Source organism: Symphalangus syndactylus, chromosome 20 (genome assembly GCF_028878055.3).
Source record: "Symphalangus syndactylus isolate Jambi chromosome 20, NHGRI_mSymSyn1-v2.1_pri, whole genome shotgun sequence".
NCBI lineage: Eukaryota > Metazoa > Chordata > Mammalia > Primates > Hylobatidae > Symphalangus > Symphalangus syndactylus.
In genome coordinates this window covers 41,966,957-41,992,298 of record NC_072442.2, presented here as the reverse complement: position 1 = coordinate 41,992,298, position 25,342 = coordinate 41,966,957, and the positions used below count along the sequence as shown (strand labels likewise).

Below are 25,342 nucleotides of genomic sequence, written 5' to 3'. Positions count from 1 at the left end.
GGTTTGTTCTGCACACACCACCAGCCCTTCGCTCTTTTGTGTTCTATTTATTGAGTAAATATTATGTACAAGGCACTGTATTACATGCTAGAGAGCATACAAAATGGAGATGGAGTGTTCCCACTCCAGGGTGCACACTGGGAATGTAAAAAGAAAATGGGGCCGGGCGCATGTAATCCTAGCACTTTGGGAGGCCGAGGCGGGTGGATCACCTGAGGCCAGGAGTTCGAGACCAGCCTGACCAACATGGTGAAACCTCGTCTCTACTAAAAATACAAAATTAGCCGAGCATGGTGGCATGTGCCTGTAATCCCAACTATGCCGGAGGCTGAGGCAGGAGAATCGCTTGAACCCGGGAGGCGGAGGTTGTAGTGAGCCGAGCTCACACACCACTGCACTCCAGCCTGGGTGACAGAGCGAGACTCCGTCTAAAACAACAACAACAACAACAACAACAAAACAAACAAACAAAAAGAGAAAATGAAATGTCAGGGCTTTCTAAATTTATTATGCCAAAGTGAAAAATCAAGCCTTGGAAACTGGGTCATGCCATATAGCTGTTTTTCTTCTCTCCTGCAAAGACTGTTGCTTCCTGACTTGGGTGTTGACATGTTGCATGGTAACCAAGACTCCCTTGTCTATATTCAAACCTAGAGTAAATGACATTGGAGAAGGAGGCCCTTGTGACTGCTACCTTTTTACAATAGAATGTTAAGCAACTCCATGAGAGTGTAATCAATAGCAGTCAATCAGATCTTACATCTGTACATTAGCCTTTGTATGGAAAACGTCATAATTCTGTTCAGCACCTCTATTTTTGTCTATATAAACGATCTTCATTTTCCCCCTGCACTGGGAGTACTGATTGCCATTCTTCGGTGTTCGTGTGTCCCCAGAAGACGGCTCTCACATGCCATGCTTGAAAAAACTCTTTTAACCAGATCCTGAGCCTTTTGATTATTTTAGGTTGACAGGCACTGGATTAATTTTCTAAAATTTCTCCTTTGATTCTGTCTTCTGTCTGCTCAAAAACCTCCAGAGGACTCTGTTCTGTTTCTAGCTCTTCAGGCAAGTTGTGTGACCCAGAGCAGGAACTTCATAGCTATTTGTTGAATAAATCCAGTTGGACGGCTGGCATCTAGGAGTGTTGGCCTGGTGTTCAGTCCAGACTCCACTATCTGGCCCTTTCTGGGTCACTGGGCAGAGCAGAAAGAACTTGGGCTTCAGGGTCAGGCAGACCTGGGCTGACATTTCAAGGCCCATACTTTCATTCCAACTTGGTGAGTTCGGACAACATCCCTAACTGCTCTGAGCTTTGTTTTCTTTACTCTACAGTGGGATACTTGTAACTGCTTTGTAGTGTGGTTATAAGGATGAAAAGACACAACTTTGTGGGAAGCATATGGTATAATACTTGGTGGCACATAGTAGGTGGTCAAATAATAACATGGTAGGTGGCACATAGTAGGTGTCTATCTAATTTGGGTATATAGATTTGTGAGTGTGTGAGAGAGAATTAAGTAAAATATTGTATACCAAGTGCCAAGCTTCGTTCCCTGCACATAATAGATGTCAATAAATATTACTTCATGTGACCTTTATCTGTCCTTTACAGACATTGTTTTTCACGTGGACTGGCCTCTTCCCCACAGACATAAGCAACACAGTGTGCATATTTTCCTTCTTGTCTGTCTTCTCTCCTTCATCCTAGATATTCTCCTAAAACAAACCTCAGCAAAGAAGAGTGAACTAGGAAAACAAACAGAACTTGCTTATTACGTTGGAGAAAACTGCATGCTAACTGATTTGAAGTACAGTTATCCAAACACTGGCTCTTCTTGAATTCATCAAGTCCTGTTTTGTGACCTGGTGCTTTATTTACCCAGGATGAAGTCACCACAAAACTTGTCTATTTCTATGGAGCAGTGGTTCTGTCTTCTAAGGGTGGTCCCCAGACCAGCAGCATCAGTGTCACGTGGGAACTTGTTAGAAATGCAGACTCCCTGGCCTGACCCCAGACCGCTTGAATCAGAAACTGTGGCGTGGGGCCAGAAAATCTGCATTTTTTGCAAGCCTTCTGGGTGACTCTGATGCTGGTTAAAGTTTGACAACCACTGGTGGAGATGTTATGAAAATAGAAGCAGACAATATTTTTAGCATAGAGGAGTACAAACTTCAGTCTTACAGGCTTTAGAAATGCAATTTGGCTCTTTGGGTTGACGTTTTGTGTCATTCAAACTCATTTCTTTGGGGGTCCAGTACTTGGGACAGGCCTGTTGTTGGCTGTTGCATTTCTGAAGTTGTACCCAGTTCTCTTGAGCCCACTTCTGCTTCTGAGTGTTTTCTTGTGTTTATCCTCTTTTTTTTGTCACCCAGTCTGGAGTGCAATGGTGTGATCTCAGCTCACTGCAACCTCCACCTCCCGGGTTCAAGCAATTCTCCTGCCTCAACCTCCCAAGTATCTGGGACTACAGGCGTGTGCCACCACACCCAGCTAATTTTTGTATTTTTAGCAGAGATGGGGTTTCACCATGTTGGCCAGGATGGTCTCGATCTCTTGATCTCGTGATCCACTTGCCTCGGCTTCCCAAAGTGCTAGGATTACAGGCGTGAGCCACTGCACCTGGCCTGTTCATCCTCTTTTTCTGTAAAACTGTCTCCCCTCTTTCCTGCCCATCCAAGTCTTCCCAATCTTAAGTTCCAGACAAAGTCTCTTTGATGGCCCCTCTATATCTCTAAGGCCCAGTCACTTTTCCCTCCACAGAGTTACGTGACCTCTTTTACTGCTCTCAGCTTTTTGAGGGTGGGAATTTCTCCTTTTCATCTCTGCATCCCCCATCCCCTTGAGAAGGGCTTTGGTGTAACAGGAGTTCAGGAATATCAGACATTTAGAGTAAGTCATCAGGACAAGGCAAGCCATGCCTTGGAGAATATCACCCACATCTGTATATAGAGTTACAGAAAAGGGTCCCCATGGGTCTCACTGACTGTATATGGGACCAACTGGTGGCTGGCTGGTTGTCACGGCTGAACAGCCAGTGACTCCAGCATGGTTTACACAAAAGTCCTGGGCAAGAAGGTTTTCTGGCCATCTACTGGCAGCCTTTCAATCTAAACTAATCAGAAATCCCACTGTACAGCCCCCACTTAAGAGTGATAGGAACTGTTATATCATGGAGCATGTCCAGAGAAACATTCCTGGGATGGCAAGGGGACTTTGAACCATGCTGAACGCAGAACCAGGAGTGAGAAATCTCACATCTACCACAAAGAGCTGAGAATACGGCAGAATGATTAGATTTATCCTGTATGGGACACCATGGGGAGAACTGGAGAGTAAATGAACTAAAGGGCCAACTCTCTGACTTACTTGCCAATGTATTACCAGCCTCCAGCTCAGTCCCTGGTTGGCACAGAGTAGGTACTTCATAGCTATTTGTTGAATGAATGAATGAATGAATGACCCAACAAAAGCTATAGGGAGAGGTAACACGAAGGTAGATTTGTGAAGACTTTCTAAAAATTCTCTATAATGTGAGTGCCTTAAGGCTGAGCTAGCTGCTGTTAATTTTCTGGATACCAGTGTCTTGCACAAAGCCTGGGAAGCTGTTTGTAAGCCACAGGAACTGATGGTGTGAGCTCTCCTGGAAAATAGTGGACTGCATGACTAGTTGGAGGAAGGTCATCAAAGGGATTTAATGCAAATGGGTACTAGACTAGAGGACCCTGAAGTCCCTTTCGTCCTGGAGATGCTATGTTGTAGGGCCAGCTGAAACACACACTTGCTGCTTCAAGGGCCCTCGTGGTGAATTCATTCATCTTAGGAATGGGGTCAAATTAGCATCTTTGTTAGCATAGACTGGAAGCTGGCTAGCTGCCCTTTTCCAGGGTTTATTGAACAAATGGCCACTGGCTTATTTGTTTTAGAAATAGGGGAGGCCATAAAGCTTCTGATGCTCTGAGTGTGTCTGAAGATTAAGGAAATTTAAATTTTGTTCTAGAGTCTCCCAAGCAATGGATAATCAAGGTAGATGCATTTCAAAGAAATGCAAAAATATTTCAAAAGATGAAAGATCAAAGATCTTGAGTATGTATCTTCTGTAAACAAGGGTGATGAGGGACTCAGTCTGGTGAAAGGGTCAATAGAAAGGAAAGATGCCTGGGAAGGTGGGTGAGGCCCTGAGAACAGACACCATAAAGTGTTAATCACTGCCTGCCTTAATTAGCCTGCAGACTCCAGTACACAGAAGCATAATTTTATTTTCTGAAAATTGCAAACCATCAGTTTTATTATGAGCCGTTTTTTTCTCACTCCCAAAACGCTTATCTGTTTCACGTATGCACAGGGAAAGTCTTAATTGCCAACATCTGTTTTATAGGTTGTGTATTGATTTTAATTCAGTTCAAAATACTTAAAAATTTTTAAATTTGATTTCTTATTTAACCCAAGGAGTATTAAAAAGTGTGCTAGTTTTCAAACACCAAGATCAATTTGGAACTTAGGTTTCATTTTCAGTTTTCTAATAATTTGTATAAAGGAACTTTCCACCTTTTTTCTGTTACTTTCCTTCAAAAGGAACCTGGCTATTTATTTTTCCTTATACTTGAAAGTCGTCTTCCAAGGCGGATCCCTACCTTTCACTCACCTTTACCTCAAGACCATGGTCCTGGTATTCAAGGCTTTTCACAACCTGGACTCAATGCAACTTTCCAGGGCTTGGGGATAATGTCTCCATTATAAATACTAACACAACCAGACTATTTTCCATTTTCCAAATGTTTGATTGTGTTTATTTTGTTCTCTATGAGAGAAACTCACTCCCCAACCCTTTATAAAAAATATCATTCAAAACATATTTGGAAAATCTCCTACTCCATGAAGTCTTTTTCAGGTCTCTCAGTGAGCTCTCTTCCACCTTGAAATCTTTGCAGCTTTCCTTTTTAAAAAAATACCTCCCTTTACTGTCTTCATAATATCAAGATCATTTACTTTCTTATCTCTCTTACTAGAATCTAAAATCTCCTTCTTACAAGACAGCCTAGATGTGTTTGTTTTGCACTGGGCATTCTACAAATATCTATCAAAACAAACAAATCATGATTTTTCCCTTTCTTCAATGTGCCTGATTGACTAATATTTTAGGTTTTGCTGCAGTGGGAACATTCAGAGGTAGGAAAAGAATGGGGAGTGAGAGACACTTGCAGGAAATTTTAGGAGTCTTTAGTTCTTGATTATTTCATAGACATAAGCTGACAGAAGGGGAAAGATTTCATAGCCACAGAAAGTGGGCTGCTTGAAGAAGACCTTGTTTTCTCTGTTTTCCAGGACCCTGCAGTGATGGGAAGAAAGAGGTTAGGGCCTCTTTCATGAGCTTATTAACTCTTTATAGGAAACAAAAACCACTGACTAATAGAGTGATTGTATAACAATTGACATAAATATTAATGAGGGAATATGCTAGTTTTCTTGCACCAACACCCACTAAGGCTTATATAAGGTCTACAGGAGAAGGAAGATTTTGGTTTCAAGCAGATCCAACTGTAGGCAAAGCAGGATCTTGCCTTTTAGCACCATGACTTCTGACCATTGCAGTTCCCTCCTCAGCAGGCAGGTTTCAGAGGCCAACGCTGCCTCTCTGTGCCTCTTGGGTAATGTGGCACATGCCAACCGAGTCCGTGTGGGGTCGACTCCCCTGGGCCGCCCCAGCCTCTGTCTGCCCCCAACCTGCCACACCGCTTGTCCCTTGCCAGGGACCTGCCACATTCCTGGCAACATCGGAATCTGTGGGGCCTACGGTGAAAACACCCTGAACGGCCACGAGAAGGAGACCATGCAGTTCCTGAACGACCGCCTGGCCAACTACCTGGAGAAGGTGCGCCAGCTGGAGCGGGACAATGCAGAACTGGAGACCAAACTCCGCGAGAGGAGCAAGTGCCACGAGTCCAGCATGTGCCCGAACTACCAGTCCTACTTCTGCACCATCCAGGAGCTCCAGCAGAAGGTGAGGTTTGTGGTGCACCAGATCAGGGGTCAGGAATCTACTTACTGCCTGTTGGCCAAATCCGGCCCACCACCTGTTTTTGCAAATAAAGTTTTATTGGTTCATGGCCATGCTCATGCATTTGTATGTTGTTTGCAGCTGCTTTTATACTACAGTAGCAGAGTTCAGTCATTGTAATGGAGAGTGTATGCTCTGCAAAGCCTAAAATATTTACTATCTGACCCTTTACAAAAAAAGATTACTGACCCTGGGTTAGCAGTAGATTTTTTTTTTTTTTAATGTGGGAAGAGAATCTCTTGAGTGAAGGTGAATGGGAATTTGTAAAGGATGAGATATAGAATTTATCGCTCCAGGATTCTGAGTTCATGCTTACTTAACTTCAGCACACAAAATTCCTAAATTGTAGTCACAAAAATCATGCTATTTTCATGAAAACCATGTAAAAACTGTGCTGAGTTTATGAAAGTTGCAGTATACTGAAACTTCTGGTGCAGTAAACAGGGCAAAAGGAATATTTGCTAACATCCTTACCAAAGCACTGTCTATCCACACAACAGCATCAACCTCTTACGCATATCTATTGTCACCTTTGATTATCCAGTTAAAGCTTCTGAAGAGCCTACATCTTAGTTTTGGAGACAAGAAGACAAGGAATGTCAAAATAGGGGTTACAGAAACCTGGCTAGATTCAGAAAAGACCTGTGGGGAGGTTGGACAACCAGAGGAAAGATCTTCTTTAGAACAGATCCTACTTTATCTAAAACATTCATAGCCAGTCCACTGTTCTGTGGCCTAGATTCCAGATTTTTTTTTTTTTTTTGAGACAAAGTCTTGCTCTGTCACCCAGGCTGGAGTGCAGTGGTGCGATCTCAGCTCACTGCAACCTCTGCCTCCCAGGTTCAAGTGATTCTCATGTCTCAGCTTCCTGAGTAGCTGGGATTACAAGTGTGCACCACCACTCCTGGCTAACTTTTATATTTTTAGTAGAGACGGTGTTTTACCATGTTGGCCAGGCTGGTCTTGAACTCTTGACCTCAGGTGATCCACCTGCCTTGGCCTCCCAAAGTGCTGGGATTACAGGCATGAGCCACTGCATCCAGCCAGATCTTCTTATTTATATTGGGCTAAGCATCATATCTGGCAAAATGAAAGCAAGTCTTTGTTATATGTTCAGTTTGCTACTGTCTTCCATCTCCTGGTTCCTTTGACTCTGTCTTCATCCTTTTCCAAGAAGTCTCTTGCACATCTTCCTTCCCATACCACAAAAGCATCTCTTGCATGTTTGGGAGTTTGTGTTGTTCAGGCGGATGCTGTAGGTTCAACTTTAGCCAAAAAAACTTCCTCTCACCTGAGGCTATAGGTGTCTCTGGGATCAGTAAGTCACTTACTGAGCCTACTTTCTTATCCCAGATTCTGTGCACCAAATCGGAGAACAATAGGCTGGTTGTGCAAATAGACAATGCCAAATTGGCTGCGGATGACTTCAGGACCAAGTGAGTTGGGGTTGGACGGGGATGGGAAGGAGCCAAGTGAGAGTTGGGGTTGGATGGGGATGGGACAATGCCGAGTTGGCTGCTTCTGTCTCATTTGGCATCAGAAGTCATTGACCCAGACCCCAAACAAGTAATTACAGCAGGAGAAAACAAAGGGCATTAAGCTCAAGATCCTGAAAAACTATCCGCTCTCCAGTGGTTTTGCATTAACAGTTTACAACATGTGCTAGAATGTGTCAGTCACCTGGTAAGCAACTTGTGAAGCAGGTGGGCAGGGATAGCATCTCCTCCACAGGTGGGGACCCCGAGGCTTGGGGCGCTGGTGTGACTTGCCAGAAGCCATGTGGGTACTGAGTGGCAGAGCTGGGACTTGGCCTTAAATTTCGTACCAAATTTTCCTTTCTCGAAGCAATTTCCTGTGAAACTGTTGCCTTAATAAGGATATGTTTCTGTGCTGCAGCTTGATTAATTTGTGAGTGCTGAAAATTCATAGCAGAAATCATGCTCCATAGCCTAAGGCGAAAACATGTGAAAGTCAAAGGGTTGACACCACCTAAGGAGGGTCTACCCTGGGTGCTGGAAAGGGCATTGTGTTTTATCTTCTTGCTTCAGGGCAGCGTTCAAGTCTCACTCTTCTAGAGCTAAAGAAAGCCATTTCCTTCCTCTTACACTGGCAATGGGGCTTTTACTCTAAGAGGGAATCCAGGGTCCCTTTGGGTATGGGGCTTGTAGAGAGGGGTCTGCAGTGATTGTACCATGTTGCAAATGCCTGGTTACTTTGCCACCTCCCTTTTGGGCCATTGTCTATAAAGGCAGGTGCTGGCTGTGTGTCCATCACAGTATCCTCAGTACCAGCTGCTCCCCTTGGTTCATCTCAGTTGCTTAGTATTGACTGAGTGAGGAACATCCTGTTGCTTTCTGGGCTTTGAGCACACTACACAGGATAAGCCAACTCACAATTAGATGGCAATGGGCAGGCCAGTGGACTTACAGCTGCGAGCTGGGAGTCATGTCCTGGTGTCCCTTCCTGCTCTCTAAATGTAACTCCTGCACTTTCCCTGTTACAGGTATGAGACAGAGCGCTCGCTGCACCAGCTGGTGGAGGCTGACATCTGTGGCCTGCGCAGGGTGCTGGACAACCTCACCCTCGCCAAGTGTGACCTGGAGGCCCAGCTGGAGTCCCTGAAGGAAGAGCTGCTTTGCCTCAAGAAGAACCATGAGCAGGTGTGTGACCCTTGCCGTGATGCATTGAGACTTTCTGGAGGTGAATTCAGTCTCATCTAGGGGAAAAAAACGGAGGCTTCCTTCTGCTTGGGATTGAAGCTTTGCAGGTGAGCTCTGGCTTTTGGTGGGAGATTGCTTCTCATCCACACCTTCTGGAAGCTGCTGGGCTGGTGAAGGCAGCGGTTTATCTTCAGAGGAGCACAGGGAAATTACTGGGGAGGATGGAAAGTGAGAGTTGAGAGTTTGGGCGAAGGGCAGTTGGGGGCCCTGCAGGCGGGTCATACTCCTCTGATGCCTACAGGAAGCCCGCACTCTGAGGGGTCAGCTGGGAGACAAGCTCCGGATCGAGCTGGACATTGAGCCCACCATTGACCTGAGTAGGGTTCTGGGGGAGATGCGAGGCCAGTACGAGGCCATGGTGGAGACCAATCGCCAGGATGTGGAGCAGTGGTTCCAAGCCCAGGTGAGGGGGACTGCTAAGCAGCGGGGATTGGCCTCCATCTGGGCAGGCAGGTGACCGTGTCTATCTGTGCTCCAGTCTGAAGGCATCAGCCTGCAGGCCATGTCCTGCTCAGAGGAGCTGCAGTGCTGCCAGTCAGAGATCCTGGAGTTGAGACGCTCGGTAAACGCCCTGGAGGTGGAGCTTCAGGCTCAGCACACGCTGGTGAGTCCCTCTGCACGCATGGGAGACCCAGTGTGGCTCCCACTATCCATGAGTAGCTCTCTGGGGTCAGTACAGGCCTCAAATACCAAGCACGGACTCAGCTTAAACCTTGGTTTCAACTCTTTTGGAAGCACTTCCCTGTAGATGTGGATGCTGAGTGAATCAACATTAACTCAGGTCAGAGGGCTCTGATCTTAAAGGTCTACCATGAAGAGTGTTAGTTATTCTGGCTGAAGACAGCTAAAGGGAGTTAGATTGCTCTCTGGACCTGGCCTCTCTGTGACACCCCCTGTCTTGGGGTGTCACAATCTTAAGAGGTTGGAGATCCATGATTTTTAACTTACTTCCTCCTTTCTTTGATATTATAGAAGGACTGTCTACAGAACTCCCTGTGTGAAGCCGAGGACCGCTATGGCACAGAGCTGGCCCAGATGCAGAGCCTCATCAACAATGTGGAGGAACAGCTGTCTGAGATCCGGGCTGACCTGGAGCGGCAGAACCAGGAGTACCAGGTGCTGCTGGACGTCCGGGCCCAGCTGGAGGGCGAGATCAACACGTACCGGAGCCTGCTGGAGAGCGAGGACTGCAAGTACGTACCCTGTTGTTGTCTATGTCAACACTGCGTGCAAACCAGATAAACTTCTCTTGGGAATGACCTAAAAGGAGCTCTGGAGGCCAGGTGGCGGTGGCATTGCAGATCCCATCTTTGGAGACAAACTTGCTACCACTACGCCTGGTGAGCTAATGCCTGCCTGGACGTAGATGAGGGTGTACGGGAGTTTTCAGGTCATGGCATTTGTTTTGCTGACCACGTTGTGCTCCCAGTTGCTGGCTACTCCCATAGAGGGCTAAAATACTGAATGCCCAGCACATTCAGGTTTTGCTAAATTCTCTCCAGGAGAAGTATTCCAATAACGAGTATTCTTTGTGCTCATAGCATTTAAAGTATTGCTAAGGGCATGTGCACTGACTCTTTCATTTTAGTTCCATAGTAGCCCTGTGAAAAGGGTCAGAGGACTGATATACCCCTTTAAGCACTAAGGAACACTATGAGGGGCTGTGTTTAAATGGAATCAGTGGCTGACATCTGGGCCATTCTTGTTCCTCTGGCCTTTCTGCCTTTCTCTCTGCTGTGTTCCTTCCATATGGGACGTGACCCTGGCCTGGCACACAGGTACACTGAGTTCTGGCCCCAGCTCCACTGTGGACTATGGGCACGTCATTGCCCCTTTCAGGCTTAGAGGGACCTCTAAGGTCTAAAGTCCTCTTTCGCACTTTTTTTTTTTTTTTGAGACAGAGTCTCGCTCTGTTGCCCAGGCTGGAGTGCAGTGGCGCAATCTTGGCTTACTGAAAGCTCCGCCTCCCAGGTTCACGCCATTCTCCTGCCTCAGCCTCCCAAGTAGCTGAGACTACAGGCGCCCGCTACCACGCCCGGCTAATTTTTTGTATTTTTAGTAGAGACGGGGTTTCACCGTGTTAGCCAGGATGGTCTCGATCTCCTGACCTCGTGATCCACCCGCCTCGGCCTCCCAAAGTGCTGGGATTACAGGCGTGAGCCACCACGCCCGGCCCTCGCACTTTAATTCTAAAGTGTCTATAATATACTTTTGTCTTTCACATACTTCTCATGCCAATGTTTCAAACACCTTTTCTCTCTATGCAGATTTCCCTGCAACCCGTGCGCGACCCCAGCCTTCAGCACTCCTAGTCCAGCCCCTGCAGCCTGTGCCCCCTGCTCCTGGGCCATCCATGGGCCCTGCTCATCAACTGGATACTGACACATTCCTCAGCCCGGGGTGCTGGGAAAGGGGAGGTGTCTTCAGCTCGTTAGGCTCTGCTCTGCAGGCCTGCTACCTGGGCCTTGCCTCTCTGACTAGCCAGGCAGGAGACTGAAGAGAGACAGTGCCACTCTGTGGATAGGTGTTTGAGTCCAGCAGCTTAACCCCTAAGGCTGGATTTGTTTCTTCCCCTCAAGGTGTCTCGAGTGCTCCATTTTCTCTCTTCTGTTGCCTCCTGATTTCTCTGAGATGGGGCAGGCACCCTTGTTTTTATTTTGCTATTAAACTTCGCTTCTGCAGCAGAATGAGCCCAGTGCAGTCTGGCCTCAGCATCTCCATCCCATGCTGACAGCCTTGCTGGGAACTCCTTGAGCCACATGCTTCTGTAGACGGGCGTTGTGGCTGGCTCACCAGAGTGGTCCTGGGAGATGGCAAAGCCAGTGAAGGCTAGAGTTAAAAATGGAACTGCGGCAAAGTGGCACAGAGGAGAGATACCCAACCTTGGACCTCACCAAGTGTATTTGGAGACAGATTTACAGATAGAGCTTTTAAAATATAGATGATAAGTAAAACTCCCTTTTATCTGGATAAGCCACCTGGTCCTTGTGTAAAGGAAGAGCTGAAGTCTGTGGCACCACAGACGGTTGCAAAACTGAAAACGTTAAGTGATGGTAATTGCTATCAGTCTAGAAAGGCCCAAACAACCTGACCCATCCAAGCTCCCCAGTAAGCTCCACTGGTGAGTCCTGGCAGCTGTCTGGCTTGGAATTCATAGACAATAGAACATGAACCAGAAGCCCCAGAACAGGTTACTTAAATTGAGCTTTTAGGATGACATGCCCATTATGAGGAAGGCACTGGCTGGGGCTTCGCTGACATTGTGTCGCAGGGCACCACATCAGCTCTGCAAAGAAGCAGCAGCTGTTATTATTCTCAGCTCGTGGCTGAGTCAAGACTTGAAACCCAGTCTCTTTGAACCAGATCCAAAGCCTGTTCTTTGGAAGCTTTGAGGGGGAAACAAATTAAACATGAGAAGGTTTAGGACAGTGGTTCTTAAAGCGTGGTCCACCAGCTGGTAGCACTGGCATTACCTGAGAACTTGCTAGACATGCACATTCTTGAGCACCACCCCTGACTTTCTGAACCAGCAGTCTGCTTTAGCATGACTTGCAGGTGATTCTGATGTTGGTTCAAGTTTGAGAAACACTGGGTTAGGAAGTTTATTTGAGGAATGAGCCCTTGACTAGCCAGACCCTCTACAGAAAGGGCAGGCCTTGCCCTCCTGATATGTCCTCCAGTGAGGAATCCCTCATACCATCAGATCAGAATAGAGCCTTTCTCTTTTACATTGCAAAACTCTGAAAATGTTACTTGATGGTTATTTCTATCAGTCTAGAAAGGCCCAAACAAGCTGACCCATCCAATCTCCCCAGTAACCCCCATTGGTGAGTCCTTCTGGCAACTGTCCAGCTTGGAATTTGCAGACGGTAGAACATGAATCAAAAGCTCCATATTTTGATAGCCATGGCTGAGAATCAGCACATCCCCAGAATTCAGCATCACAGCTGGCCAGAGAAGAGAAGCAATGAGTTCCCCATCCTTGGAGACAAGCAGAGGCTTCAGAATCACTGATGGGGATGTTGAGGGGAACACTTAGGGAACTGACAGGGCTGGTTGAGATGGCTGTAGGAGGTCTTCTAGCCCCCCCAACTCTGTACGTCCCTGCTAAGTCTTACTGATCAGTGAAGCCACAGGCACTGAAGTGGAACCACCAAACCTACTCTAGGAGCTGGTTTTGCTCTTCCCTTTCTGCTCTGTGAATTCTCTGAATCACTGTAGTTTGCTGAAAAATTTACAAGTACAGCTGGTTCTGGTTTAATCCAGGTCTTCCTGATACAGAGCTCTGGTGCTGGAGTGACCACAGTCCCGAGCCCCAAGGCTGGAGGGAGCTTAAGTGAGAATCTTGTTGCTCTGCTTCCAACTGCTCTCAAGCCCAGCGTCCTACTTGTTGGTCACTGCCCATGTACATAGGACTGATCTGCTTGAGACATTGGAATTTCCAGCATAGGAAGCCCAAGAAGGGTCAGAGGCTGCCACACCCTCCCCTCCTCTGTTCTTTTTCTCAAGTGGTAAAACTGTTTTGGCACACGTGACATACCCCTTGGGCACCTACCCAAGAGAAGCTCTCAATAATGAAGAGCCATCTCGATTAGTCTTAATTTAGTACTGACCCAGCTGCCCTCACCTCCTTTGTACTTAAATAGCTCCTTTCATCCAACAAGTTCAAAGCTGTCTGACAAAATAAACCCACTTATTCTTCTACCATGACGGCGTAGGCAAGCATTGTCCTTCCCATTTAAGGGAGAGAGAGAGAAGGTGAGTCATTCAGTGGTTGAGGGATTCTGCTGGTGACATAAAGTGAGTCAGTGGGGCCCCAGGGTGATTGACTTGTGTTTCTTAAGTTCACATCCAGTGCTCTCTCATTTCTAATTAAAAGATTAGCTTTGATGAGACAGTATGTGTGTGTGTGGGTGTGTGCACGCACGTCTGTGTGTTTCTGTGTGTGAAGAGTTGCCCTGGAAACCACACAGGTCATCATTACCATCACCATCACCATCACCAGAATCATCATCATCATCATCATCGTCATCATCATCAGATCATATAGCTTCATCATCATCATCATCGTCATAGAATCATATATCCATCAAGCTCTTACTATGAGCCAGGCACTGGTCTAAATTATAGCTACAGTCATATGGGTAAACTCATTTAATCATTACAACAATCCTAGAAAGCCAATGCTATTGTTTCCTCATTTTGCAGATAAGGAGCCAAGACTCAGAGAGGTTAAGTAACATGCCCAAGGTCACACAGCTATTAGGTGGTGAAGCCAGGATTCAGATTCAAGCATCCTGCCTCCAGCAACTGTGCTCTTAACCACTGTGCTTTACAGAGGCCAAGTCTCAGATTTTGTCAACAGGATGATAGAATCATAATGACCCCATTGTTTTGATTCCTTTCCTTGAAGGAAATGAGTATGTTTACGTTAGAAGAAACGTTTCTGAGAATTTATGCCACAAACGGTGGTACAAGGAATAAAAGTTCTTTAGTATCTCACAGGATCTTGAAGCTTGAGGACTGGCAATTTTAAGAAACTGGGAGTTGCCAAGGAAGCTCAACTCACCTCCTGCCATTGTAAAACCACCTTGTCTATTGAGAAAGAGGAGGAGGGAAACAGAATCCCTATAGATGTTCATTGTTTCACCATTTACAAAGTACTTGTTAAGGTACTTTGTGTTGTATCCAAATGGAGGCCCCAAACAACCTTGAGAGAGGGGAACAGACGTCACAATCCCCATCTTGCAGAGGGAGAAGTACAGGTGCAGAGAGGTGAAATGACCCCTCCGCACCTCACAGCAGGTGAGGGGCAGTTCCACGCACTCAACCCCAAGTCTTCTCATTTCTGTTTCCCTGCTCTTTCCCTATTCCCAACTGTGAGGGCCTTGCTGGAGGTACATGTGGATAAAACTTCACGTTCAGACCACTCTGAAATCCTGGATGGATTTTACGGGAAAGGCATCCTAGGGTCTGGGATCTCCCTAGAGTTTACCTTCTTGGTGCTGTCCCCCATCAGCATTTTAGACTCAGCTTCTGGCCTTTGACCATCACCTGGAGGCTCCCCCATTTGATGCTGGTTATTGCATCCAAACCTCCCTTTCCCTTCCTTCCTCCCTGGTTCTTGGACATCCTATACAACCTGCCTCAGTCATTCACATTGGTCTCCAAGGCCCTCTGCCCTCAGGAGGTTTCTCTGGTCTCAAGGAGGCACAACTGTGTCCACTCACCAGCAGGACTGCGTGCTCCCTCCATTTCCCTCCACCAGCCTTATTCCCCTTTCTATTTCCTCTGTCAATTTGCTTAATTTACTGTGGGTGCTTTTCTTTTTCTGCCCACACCACATCCCTGGAATGATTTCTTATACTGCACCTGGCAAAAGCCTCTTTCATTTGCTTTGAAACTTACCTTGATGCCCATGGATCCTGTGGGGATGCCACAGGGCTGAAGCGATGGGCCATCACCACCACCTCTCCTGTGGTCCCCAAAGCAACAAGAACCAGATGCCAAAACAATTCATTACCCTGCCTGGCTGAAGACTAGATTATTAAAGGGAACAAGATTCTAATGAGAACAGTTCTCTGAATTCTGCTTATGAGCCACTTAGAGAGCGAAGCACAAACAACTCTTTGGGATCAAGTGCATAACCTGAAATGGCTTCATCCCCTCGCCGTGTGGCTGAAAATCATGAGCTGGATTGGAATGCCCTGAATGGGGTTTGGGTCAGGGGTGGATGTAGGAAGAAATGGAGTGGGTAGGGGAAGGAGATATTTTTGGGTGAAGGCCCAATCACATTACATTATGCTAGCTGTGGACCTGACTGCTCAGCAGGACTCAGAGTTCCTGGGGGCAGGGACATGACATACCCCCACTCCCCACCATGTCCCCTGCCCCTGGGACTGTGCCAAGCACACAGTAGATGTTCAACAAGTGACTAATGCCCATAATATCACATGTACAGTTTTCTTTTTATTTATTTTTAATTTTTAGATGGGGTCTTGCTGTCGCCCAGGCTGGAGTGCCGTGGTGTGATCATGGCTCACTGTAACCTCAAATTCCTGGGCTCAAGCAATTCTCCTGCCTCAGCCTCCAGAGCATCTGGAACTAAAGTGTGCTCCACCAAGCCTGGCTTATTTTTAAATTTTATTTTATTTTATTTTTTTTAGATGGAGTTTCGCTCTTGTTGCCCAGGCTGGAGTGCAATGGCGTGATCTCCGCTCACCACAACCTCTGCCTCCTGGGTTCAAGCGATTTTCCTGCCTCAGCCTCCCAAGTGCCTGTAGGCATGTGCCACCACGCCCGGCTAATTTTGAAGCTCATTTTTAATATTTTTTTGGAGACATGGGTCGTGCTATGTTGCCCAGGCTAGTCTTGAACTCATGGGCTCAAGTGATTCTCCAACCTCAGCCTCCCAAAGTGCTGAGATTACAGATGCAAGCTACTGCACCCAGTACCCATTTTCTATTTACACTGAATACAAACATATTTCTAAATGTCCATCTTACACCTTCTAAATATCTCCTTTCCTTAACTTCTGTCTATTTCTCATATATATTGGGGACCCATCTTGGCCTGAATTGTTCATAAAAAGACATTTTTTTTTTCACCAGAACTATGGTTCTTCTATTTTAGTTTAGTCATATGCTCAGCATAGCAAAGCTATCTAATAAATGTTTTCTGAATTAAATTGAACTAGATAATGAATGTGGGTTTGATAGTCCATTGACTGCTCAATTTCTCCTTGAATGAAAAAAATTTGCAAGTATTCCAACTAGGAAACCAAGAGAATACATGAATTCTACCCCTCACCTGTGTGAGGTCATGGGGACCTTATAACCCTGGGGTCCCATTTTCCCCATTAATTCAAGGAGCAAATTCACTCAAGCACATTGAGATCTTGAAAACACTGCAAGAAAGAGGCTAGATTCACAAGAGATGGCAGCATTGTGTTTACTCACCAGCTAGTCTGTCTGTGGTCCCCATCCTGAATTCTTGTGCCATTTCACATTCTTCAGGGCAACCAGCAGGGAGAAAAAGGAATATCTAGGAGTAAACAGAAGATAACAGGGGTTGCTTGTTCTCCCCTACATCTTCTGTGTGGCTGCTGACTGGCCATGACCTGCAGCCAGTGCAGGACTGACTCTCCCTGCTGCATTTCTCCTTTCTTCTCTTCCCACTCCTTATTCCTTCAGGAACAGGCAGTGTTGCTCCTTTTAGACTTTACACTGCCTGTGTGTAGATGGCAGTATATTTCTCAGCCACAAACAAATCTCAAGCTGGATCACAGAGGTGATGCTTTGGTCTGGACACCTTGGAACAATGTCACTTCTTTCAGAGGCCTCAGAAGCTGTAGTCCCGTGTCCATAGATCTTTTATGAGTCAACTCCATTTATGCCTTGCGGGACACTCAGCACGGTGGGCCACTCCTCAGTCTATTGGCTTATTTTGTCTTGGCTTCTTCTCAGCTTTGCATTTTCCAGGTTAGCCCCTTAGAAGCTGGGCTAACTTTGTCTGATTTGCTGCATGATTCTGAGGATTCCTCCCAACTTTCTTCCCTGTCTCTTCTTTTTCTTGTTATCTCTCCTTGTCTCCATCTCTTTCCATTTCTCTGATCCTCTGCATTGTACAAAAATTCTATGTTTGCTTTCTTGTCAATCCAATCCTTGAATCTTCTCATACTTAGAGCCTAAACACTCTTCTTTGACTACAGTCTCCAGGAGGCTATGCTAGCCAATCAGTAGATAGGACCCAAGAGCTTGGAGAATACTGCTGGCATTTAGTTTGGGCTTAGGTTAAAGCCTCCCTGGCTGGGGAAGAAGAAAGGGCTGAGGAAATAGCTGCTTGCTGGAAAGCCAGTGCTTGGAGCAGGCTGACAAGAGTTAGGAAGCAGAAGGCCTGCGCTGTCATCTACAAGCTAGTGCTCATCAATCAGATGCATGAGCCTTTCCATTCATCCCAAGCCCAGATGAAATGAGACAGAAGCTCCCCACAGACAGCTGCCACCTAGCCTTGCGTCCTTCCTCTGGAGAGTCTCGGGGTAACAGCCTGTAGACCTGCCTATTTCTCTCCCTTTAATTGTCTTGCAAGGAAACAAAGAAGTATTGATTTTATGATAAGTCTAGATCTTCTTTGTAGTGCTGTGGGACTTTTCATCTGAATAGCATTATAATAAGCAGTGATAATGGTCTTGGTGAGTGTAGATGAAGGACCTTTTATCTGAGACTCAAGCAGAGTGCGACATGAGTACCATCATGAAAGCTCAATGGGAGAAGCACTCCAATAAGTTGTCAATAAAACGGCAGCTCTGGCTGGCAGCCAAAGCCACAGTGGAGATGGAGGTGCTGCCTCCTGAGATGCAGGTGGTACCTGATGGTGCCTATAATTATGCAACTTTTATATATTCAGAACTTTGGCTACCTCTTCCTCAGATCTTCTAGTGCCTTCCTTCACCTCCCAAAGCAACCCCAAATGACTCTAGCTTGCCTTTCAAAACCCTCTTGCTCATGCCGTGCTCAGCATTTTCTTTCCCAGTGCCCAGGTCTTTGGATTTAATTACACAACCACAGAGATCTCCTTTGGTACCTTTAGACCTTTGGTTCCTAAAGCAGGTGGCATCTCCAGTCAGGCTGGAGATGGGAAGCCCAGGACAGAATATGGTACATCTTCCTGTCGTATCCGTTTCTCTTAGAGAATTGGGCAAAGTATTTGAAAGTTTAACTGGAAATTTAAAAGGGGCTTTTAAAAAACATTAAAGCCGGCTGGGCGCGGTGGCTCACACCTGTAATCCCAGCACTTTGGGAGGCTGAGGTGGGCAGATCACGAGGTCAGGAGATTGAGACCATCCTTGCTAACACAGTGAAACCCCATCTCTACTAAAAATACAAAAAATTAGCCAGGTGTGGTGGTGGGCACCTGTAGTCCCAGCTACTTGGGAGGCTGAGGCAGGAGAATGGCATGAATCCGGGAGGCGGAGCTCGCAGTGAGCCGAGATTGCGCCACTGCACTCCAGCCTGGGTGACAGAGCGAGACTCCATCTCAAAAAAAAAAAAAAAAAATATATATATATATATATATAAATAAAAACATTAAAGCTAACAAGGCTATATTATGGAATATAGGGTCAATTCATGGCGTGAATTAGGGAGGCGGAGCTTGCAGTGAGCCGAGATCGCGGCACTGCACTCCAGCCTGGGCAACAGAGTGAGACTCCATCTCAAAAAAAAAAAAAATATATATATGTATATATATGTGTATATAAACATTAAAGCTAACATGGATATATTATGGAATATAGGGTCAATTCATACGAAATTTAAAGATCAACTACAAGTGATTTCATGCCGTGGAGGCCCCTTTGGGCTATCTCCTGACTTTCCTAACATATCCATCTACTCTGTTCGGATACTATGGATAACCTTAGGAAATGTTTGACAAAGACCTCCTTATTCCTTTCTCTCTGCCCCTAAATATTTTTCCTAGATCATTTCAATGCGTTTTTTTTTTTTTTTTTTGAGATGGAGTCTTGCTCTGTCTCCAGGCTGGAGTGCTGTGACACCATCTCGGCTCACTGCAACCTTCACCTCCCGGGTTCAAGTGATTCTCCTGCCTCAGCCTCCCGAGTAGCTGGGACTACAGGTGGGTGCCACCATGCCCAGCTAATTTTTTTGTATTTTTAGTAGAGATGGGTTTTACTATGTTGGCCAGGATGGTCTCTATCTCTAGACCTCGTGATCCTCCCCCTTGGCCTCCCAAAGTATTGAGATTACAGGCGTGAGCCACTGTGCCCAGCCTTAAATGCGTTTTTTATGGCTCTCTCAGTTTGCACTTTTCAGCCTTCTTTCAAAACGATCTCTTACCCCAGAAACTTCTCTATTCTAAAACTAGTTATCAAAGCCTCTACCTTTAACATTCTCTCCCCTACAATTTTCTTAAGTAATATGCAGGGGTGGGGGGGAAGTATTATGCGGACCCATAAAACACAAATTGCTGTCTAATCTTTTCAGTCACGTCCTCCATTGATTCTAGTCATCCACCTCAAGGCTTCCAAAGCATGGAATGCTCCATCATTTGAAGATTCTTCTCTAAATGCAGAGGGAAAGACAGTCCACTGTGGCATCTTAATGCAACTTCTTCCTCGAACCGATCCGTGTTTCTCCCTAGAAATGGCAGGTGGACCAGGACATAAGTATGTTTATCGGCCTGCAGGATTATGTGACACAAAAGAATGTCATTGGATGGATGAGCACCTCAATTAATGAGGGCAGATACTTGGGCTGGACTGTGTATCCTCTTTGAAGGCCTACCACAGAACTCTGATTTCATGGGTGGACTGTCTGCGGAGGAGTCCTGACTTAGCAAGAAGCCCAAGTAAAGAATTTTATGGGAGAAGGCACTCTTCAGAGGAAGGCAAATAACAGACTGAAGGAAAGGGCGTTTGAAAAGAAGTGAAGAAATAAAAAGAAAAAAGACATTACAAACTGTGTCCACACCCTCTGCAGTGGGATATAAATGCTCCCTAGAGGAAGGACATCCACAGCTCTGTGGCTTGGAGAATTTAGACTCTGTCTTCAGCCAGGCACTCACTCCCTCCCTCCCTGCACCATGCCCTACAACTTCTGCCTGCCCAGCCTGAGCTGCCGCACCAGCTGCTCCTCCCGGCCCTGCGTGCCCCCCAGCTGCCATGGCTGCACCCTGCCCGGGGCCTGCAACATCCCTGCCAATGTGAGCAACTGCAACTGGTTCTGTGAGGGCTCCTTCAATGGCAGCGAGAAGGAGACTATGCAGTTCCTGAACGACCGCCTGGCCAGCTACCTGGAGAAGGTGCGTCAGCTGGAGCGGGACAACGCGGAGCTGGAGAACCTCATCCGGGAGCGGTCCCAGCAGCAGGAGCCCTTGCTGTGCCCCAGCTACCAGTCCTACTTCAAGACCATTGAGGAGCTCCAGCAGAAGGTGAGGAGCATTGCTGTCATCTCCAAGCAAGAGAGTTTGCTGTGATTCTATCTGTGATAGAGAAGGGTGTTTCTTGCTTCTGTGCTGTCATAATTCTTGCTTCCTCTTTTATTTCAAAATGGCTTAAGTCATTTTTAAAAAGTTGATGATTTCACGTTTATTTTCAGTCCTCACTAAGCCAACTCTCACTCCCCAGATCCTGTGTACCAAGTCTGAGAATGCCAGGCTTGTGGTGCAGATCGACAACGCCAAGCTGGCTGCGGATGATTTCAGAACCAAGTGAGTTGTTCGGAATTTGCACTAGTGTCCATTTCTTCTGTTTAATTTTTAAAGAAAAGGGATTTCCATGGCTGTACTGAAAACAGATCTACCCACCTGTTGTGAAGGATTCTGCAGAGGATTGGGGAGAACCAAGCAAAGAAATATAAAAATAGATGGGGACTCACATCGATCTGTTTGTTTTGGGATGAATATTGGGTATTGATAGAACCCTCAGAAACCTCTGTCTCCTGGGCCTATTCATTACAGAAAGTGGAAAGATAAGGCACATGAGGTTATCAAAAATCATTCCTGTGAGTCTTGAAGATCTACCAGGTAGTACTCTGACCCTGTCCTTGTGCAGGTACCAGACCGAGCTGTCCCTGCGGCAGCTGGTGGAGTCGGACATCAACGGTCTGCGCAGGATCCTGGATGAACTGACCCTGTGCAAGTCTGACCTGGAGGCCCAGGTGGAGTCCCTGAAGGAGGAGCTGCTCTGCCTCAAGAGCAACCACGAGCAGGTGAGACTAGAAATGAGAAATGCACAAACCTGTCTCAGCCTCTGGCTCAGGGTAGCTTTAGTGATTTGGGGCAGCAGAATGCAGAGTATGAGAACAAGTCTGAGGGTTTCCTTTAAAAACATCACAGCAAGAGAAAAATTGGAGAGAGATAATACCTGTTCATGTTCCCAGACAGGAAACATCTTTCATTTTAAACTAGCACATTATTTGAGTTGCTCAGAGCAGCTCCATGTGCTTGAAATTGATCAACAGTTGTAGAATGAGTCCTAACATTGCAGTGTTATTGCTTTGCAAAGTCTTTTTTTTTTTTTTGGCAAAGGCCAAGAAAAAATATCAAATCTTATAAATGTGAGTCTCTACTCTTTCAAAGTATTGATGAAGAGTGTTTGTGAGCTGCTTCTTCTCTCTCAGGAGGGGCCATGACATGCTCTTACCTCTTACTTGACAGCAAGAGTTTTTTGATTTATGGTCTGAAATTGCACAGCCTATTTTTTTTTGCATTCTGAGGTCCTCACAGCCAACTGTAAACTGAGAAAGTTGAACATCAATGAGTTCATCCTTCAGTGGCATCCAAGCAAACTTTTGGGATTTTTTTCTGAAGCCAAGTGCTATGGCACAGCAGATGGTGGGGAGGGGGCTATGCCACATGGAGTGCCTTGAGCTGTCACAAACTGCTCCACTCTAAGTTTCTTTTCTGAGAAAATAGACTAACAGGGTTTCAACAAGCAATGCCATTCCTTAGAGTCCATTCTTTGCTGAGCATAGTAACTCTTGTACTTTCTGCATCCATAGGAGGTCAACACCCTGCGCTGCCAACTTGGAGACCGCCTCAATGTGGAGGTGGACGCTGCTCCCACTGTGGACCTGAACCGGGTGCTGAACGAGACCAGGAGTCAGTATGAGGCCCTGGTGGAAACTAACCGCAGGGAAGTGGAGCAATGGTTCACCACACAGGTGGGCATCTAAGCACGAGGCCATTCAGGACCCAAGGCCTATCCTAGGGCCCCAGAGGCAGGGTCTGATCCTTTCTCCCCTTGGGCGTTTCAGACCGAGGAGCTGAACAAGCAGGTGGTGTCCAGCTCGGAGCAGCTGCAGTCCTATCAGGCAGAGATCATCGAGCTGAGACGCACGGTCAATGCCCTGGAGATAGAGCTACAGGCCCAGCACAACCTGGTGTGTATTGTTCAGACCTGCTGGTGAGCGATGGGAAGTTGGGAGGCAGAGTCCCGGGGATGTGCTTGGGGCCACACACTCTCCTTAGCTCTTGGAGCTTGTGACTTCCTTGGAATCCTATGAAGAAACCCTTTGATGGAGCAGCTCTCTGACATTCCTGATCTTCCCCACCACAGCGAGACTCCCTGGAAAACACGCTGACGGAGAGCGAGGCCCGCTACAGCTCCCAGCTGTCCCAGGTGCAGAGACTGATCACCAACGTGGAGTCCCAGCTGGCAGAGATCCGCAGTGACCTGGAGCGGCAGAACCAGGAGTACCAGGTGCTGCTGGACGTGCGTGCCCGGCTGGAGTGTGAGATCAACACTTACAGGAGCCTGCTGGAGAGTGAGGACTGCAAGTGAGTACATGGGCAGATGTGTTTGATGAAGTGATGCACATGTGACGGTCATAGTTAGACACCATGCAAAGATTGCATACCTTGGAAAGGAAATTATGCCTTCACACTAGACATGCTCAAACAGAACTCAGACAACATAATATGGCCATCATTTAAAACATAAATGGTTTGGTAGCAAGAGTTGTTTGATGTACAAACTGAAATTGCACTGCCAAGTCTTTGCATTCTACTATGATAATATGCATGACTGCATGATATGTGATCAATGCCTTACTTTTTACAATACCGTATTGTCTAGTGGGTACATTCCCATAGGCTACCTGATTTGATCTTCTAATTACAACCAGGTGGGCTGGATCAGTATTCCCTCCATTCTATAGGAAAGTAAACTGGGGCTTGGAGAAGGTAAATGACTCACTCCATGTCATCAGTTTGGCATGAATGGATTTGAGAGTAGACATCAGAGTTTCAGCGTTTCTGCCTACCTTGGTGCTCTATGGCAGGGAGACCATTAACAATATGAGTTATCTTTGTAGCAGGGGAACCTGTGCCTTTTCTGTTCTAGGCCAGGCCAAGTCCTGAGAGGCATTCTTACCCTTGGGGATATCTCTGGCATATGATTTTAAAATTTCCCTTAACTCACCTTTCCACATCATTCTTTTGTCTCCAGTCTGCCCAGCAATCCCTGTGCCACGACCAACGCGTGCAGCAAGCCCATCGGACCCTGTATCTCCAATCCCTGTACCCCTTGCGTCCCTCCTGCCCCCTGCACACCCTGTGTCCCACGCCCCCGCTGTGGACCCTGCAATTCCTTCGTGCGCTAGAACCTAGGGAATGCCGGAGGAGCAAGGATGCAGGGCCCAGGACTCCAGAGCTGTGACCTGGCTCTGGTTCAACAAAAGGGGCCTGAAAACATCATTTGCATGGCTGGAGTGGCCCCAGTAAGGCAGCCAAGAAACTCAGCCAAAGCCTGCAGCCTCCCCAACTACTCCAGACTGTCCTGCTCACCCTTTCCTTCCTGGGGGTCTGTTCCTTCCTATGCTCACCCAGAGAACTCTCTGATGTGCCAGTGGCCCTCCCTTTTAACCTCCTAATAAATATCATTTCCTTGGCAAAGCAGATGCCTTTTTCATTTGTATTCATTTGTTTCAACGTGCTCATCACCTGAGTACGCTATAAAAAGCCACTTGAAAGACAGGCCGTATAATGGCCTGACTCTTGGATACCACAGCAGTTTCATGCCTCGGGGGCAGATGGTGAATCTGGTGCCCTGGACCCAGGAGCGAGGCAGGCAGGCCTGTGGGAAGGAGTGTGGAGGTGCTTAGTGCTGCAGTCCCTATCTTCCCTTAGCTATTCTTGGATTTCCCTTCTAACTCGGACATCTCCCAGAGCTGCTGGTATCCAAATCTGAATGGAGGAGGCAGGAGCTGCGGGCTGGAAAGAAGCTCTGGAAAACTCATGTTCTTTCAGCAGGAGTTTTGGGTTCAGGGCTGTATTATTCTGGGTTATTGGTGATCCAGGCATTTCCCAGCAAAGAGACCCTCTGACCTGCCCTGCTATACCCAGGAATTCCTCCTTTCCCTTGTGTGGGTCGATCATTATCAGCCTGGGCTTCCAGCTTCTCTCTTCTCTCCCTGACTCCAGGTCTTAGAGACCCCATCAACTCTTTATTTGATCCTTTGGCCTTTCTCAATTCAATCCAACCAGTACCTGTTGAATACCTACTCTGTGCAGACGTTGGGTGGTGGGATGGGGAGAGACATATGAAGAAAGACACAGTTCCTGACCGCAACTTATTGACAATTTGTTAAAAGGGATAAAACTAGTCTCCAAGTAGTGCTATTATAAGGCCCAGTCCCCTGGCACTGTGAACAGCTGGTGGGTGCTAGAAGGAACTCTAAGTACCAAAAGGGACAATGCTGGTGCCTGATGGCATTGGTGTTTATCAAGAAAGGGCATCTTTCTTTGACTCTCATGAAAACCCATGGAAGTGTTTAAGCATAGACTTCCCGAAACAATAGAGGGCCATTTTGATCTGAAGGGATCAGAGGTCTCTGACTTTTGCCACCACACCAGGCTTTCCCAGCAGGTATCAGACTCCACTTGGGTGAAACATAGTCCTGTGTCCTCAAATGATCAAGTGAATCGGAATTATATATATATATATATATATATATATATATATATATTTTGTTTGTTTGTTTTCATAAAGCAATGATTCTCTCCACCATAATTTCTCCCTTGATTCTTCTTTTTAAAACTCAA

At 46.6% G+C, this 25,342-nt stretch overlaps 2 protein-coding genes across 3 annotated transcripts; both read left to right on the top strand.

The window, feature by feature from the left end:
- The first annotated feature begins 5,573 nt into the window (after positions 1-5,573).
- LOC129469580 (keratin, type I cuticular Ha7-like) lies at positions 5,574-11,161 on the top strand. The gene is made up of 7 exons (XM_055256377.2): positions 5,574-6,002; positions 7,413-7,495; positions 8,563-8,719; positions 9,021-9,182; positions 9,258-9,383; positions 9,752-9,972; positions 11,047-11,161. Exons 1-7 carry the CDS (start codon positions 5,574-5,576, stop codon positions 11,159-11,161), a joined length of 1,293 nt encoding a protein of 430 aa, XP_055112352.2.
- Positions 11,162-20,311: 9,150 nt separating this feature from the next.
- Positions 20,312-24,196, top strand: KRT31 (keratin 31). 2 transcript variants are annotated; one of them, XM_055256544.2, is made up of 7 exons: positions 20,312-20,728; positions 20,925-21,007; positions 21,351-21,507; positions 22,300-22,461; positions 22,555-22,680; positions 22,857-23,077; positions 23,748-24,196. In XM_055256544.2, exons 1-7 carry the CDS (start codon positions 20,381-20,383, stop codon positions 23,899-23,901), a joined length of 1,251 nt encoding a protein of 416 aa, XP_055112519.2. In that variant the 5' UTR covers positions 20,312-20,380; the 3' UTR covers positions 23,902-24,196. The 2 variants fall into 2 exon arrangements, with proteins under 2 accessions (XP_055112519.2, XP_055112520.2); XM_055256545.2 differs by having other exon boundaries at positions 20,381-20,728; positions 22,555-22,684; positions 22,861-23,077; positions 23,748-23,901.
- The last annotated feature ends 1,146 nt before the right edge of the window (positions 24,197-25,342 follow it).

Bases quoted from the DNA above. Each gene is read 5' to 3' on its own strand.
- KRT31 (XM_055256544.2), top strand. From the start codon at position 20,381: ATGCCCTACAACTTCTGCCTGCCCAGCCTGAGCTGCCGCACCAGCTGC. The intron at 22,681-22,856 runs GTGTGTATTGTT...TCCCCACCACAG, and splicing joins TACAGGCCCAGCACAACCTG to CGAGACTCCCTGGAAAACAC. The intron at 23,078-23,747 runs GTGAGTACATGG...TTTTGTCTCCAG, and splicing joins CTGGAGAGTGAGGACTGCAA to TCTGCCCAGCAATCCCTGTG.
- LOC129469580 (XM_055256377.2), top strand. From the start codon at position 5,574: ATGACTTCTGACCATTGCAGTTCCCTCCTCAGCAGGCAGGTTTCAGAG. The intron at 8,720-9,020 runs GTGTGTGACCCT...TGATGCCTACAG, and splicing joins TCAAGAAGAACCATGAGCAG to GAAGCCCGCACTCTGAGGGG. The intron at 9,183-9,257 runs GTGAGGGGGACT...TCTGTGCTCCAG, and splicing joins AGCAGTGGTTCCAAGCCCAG to TCTGAAGGCATCAGCCTGCA.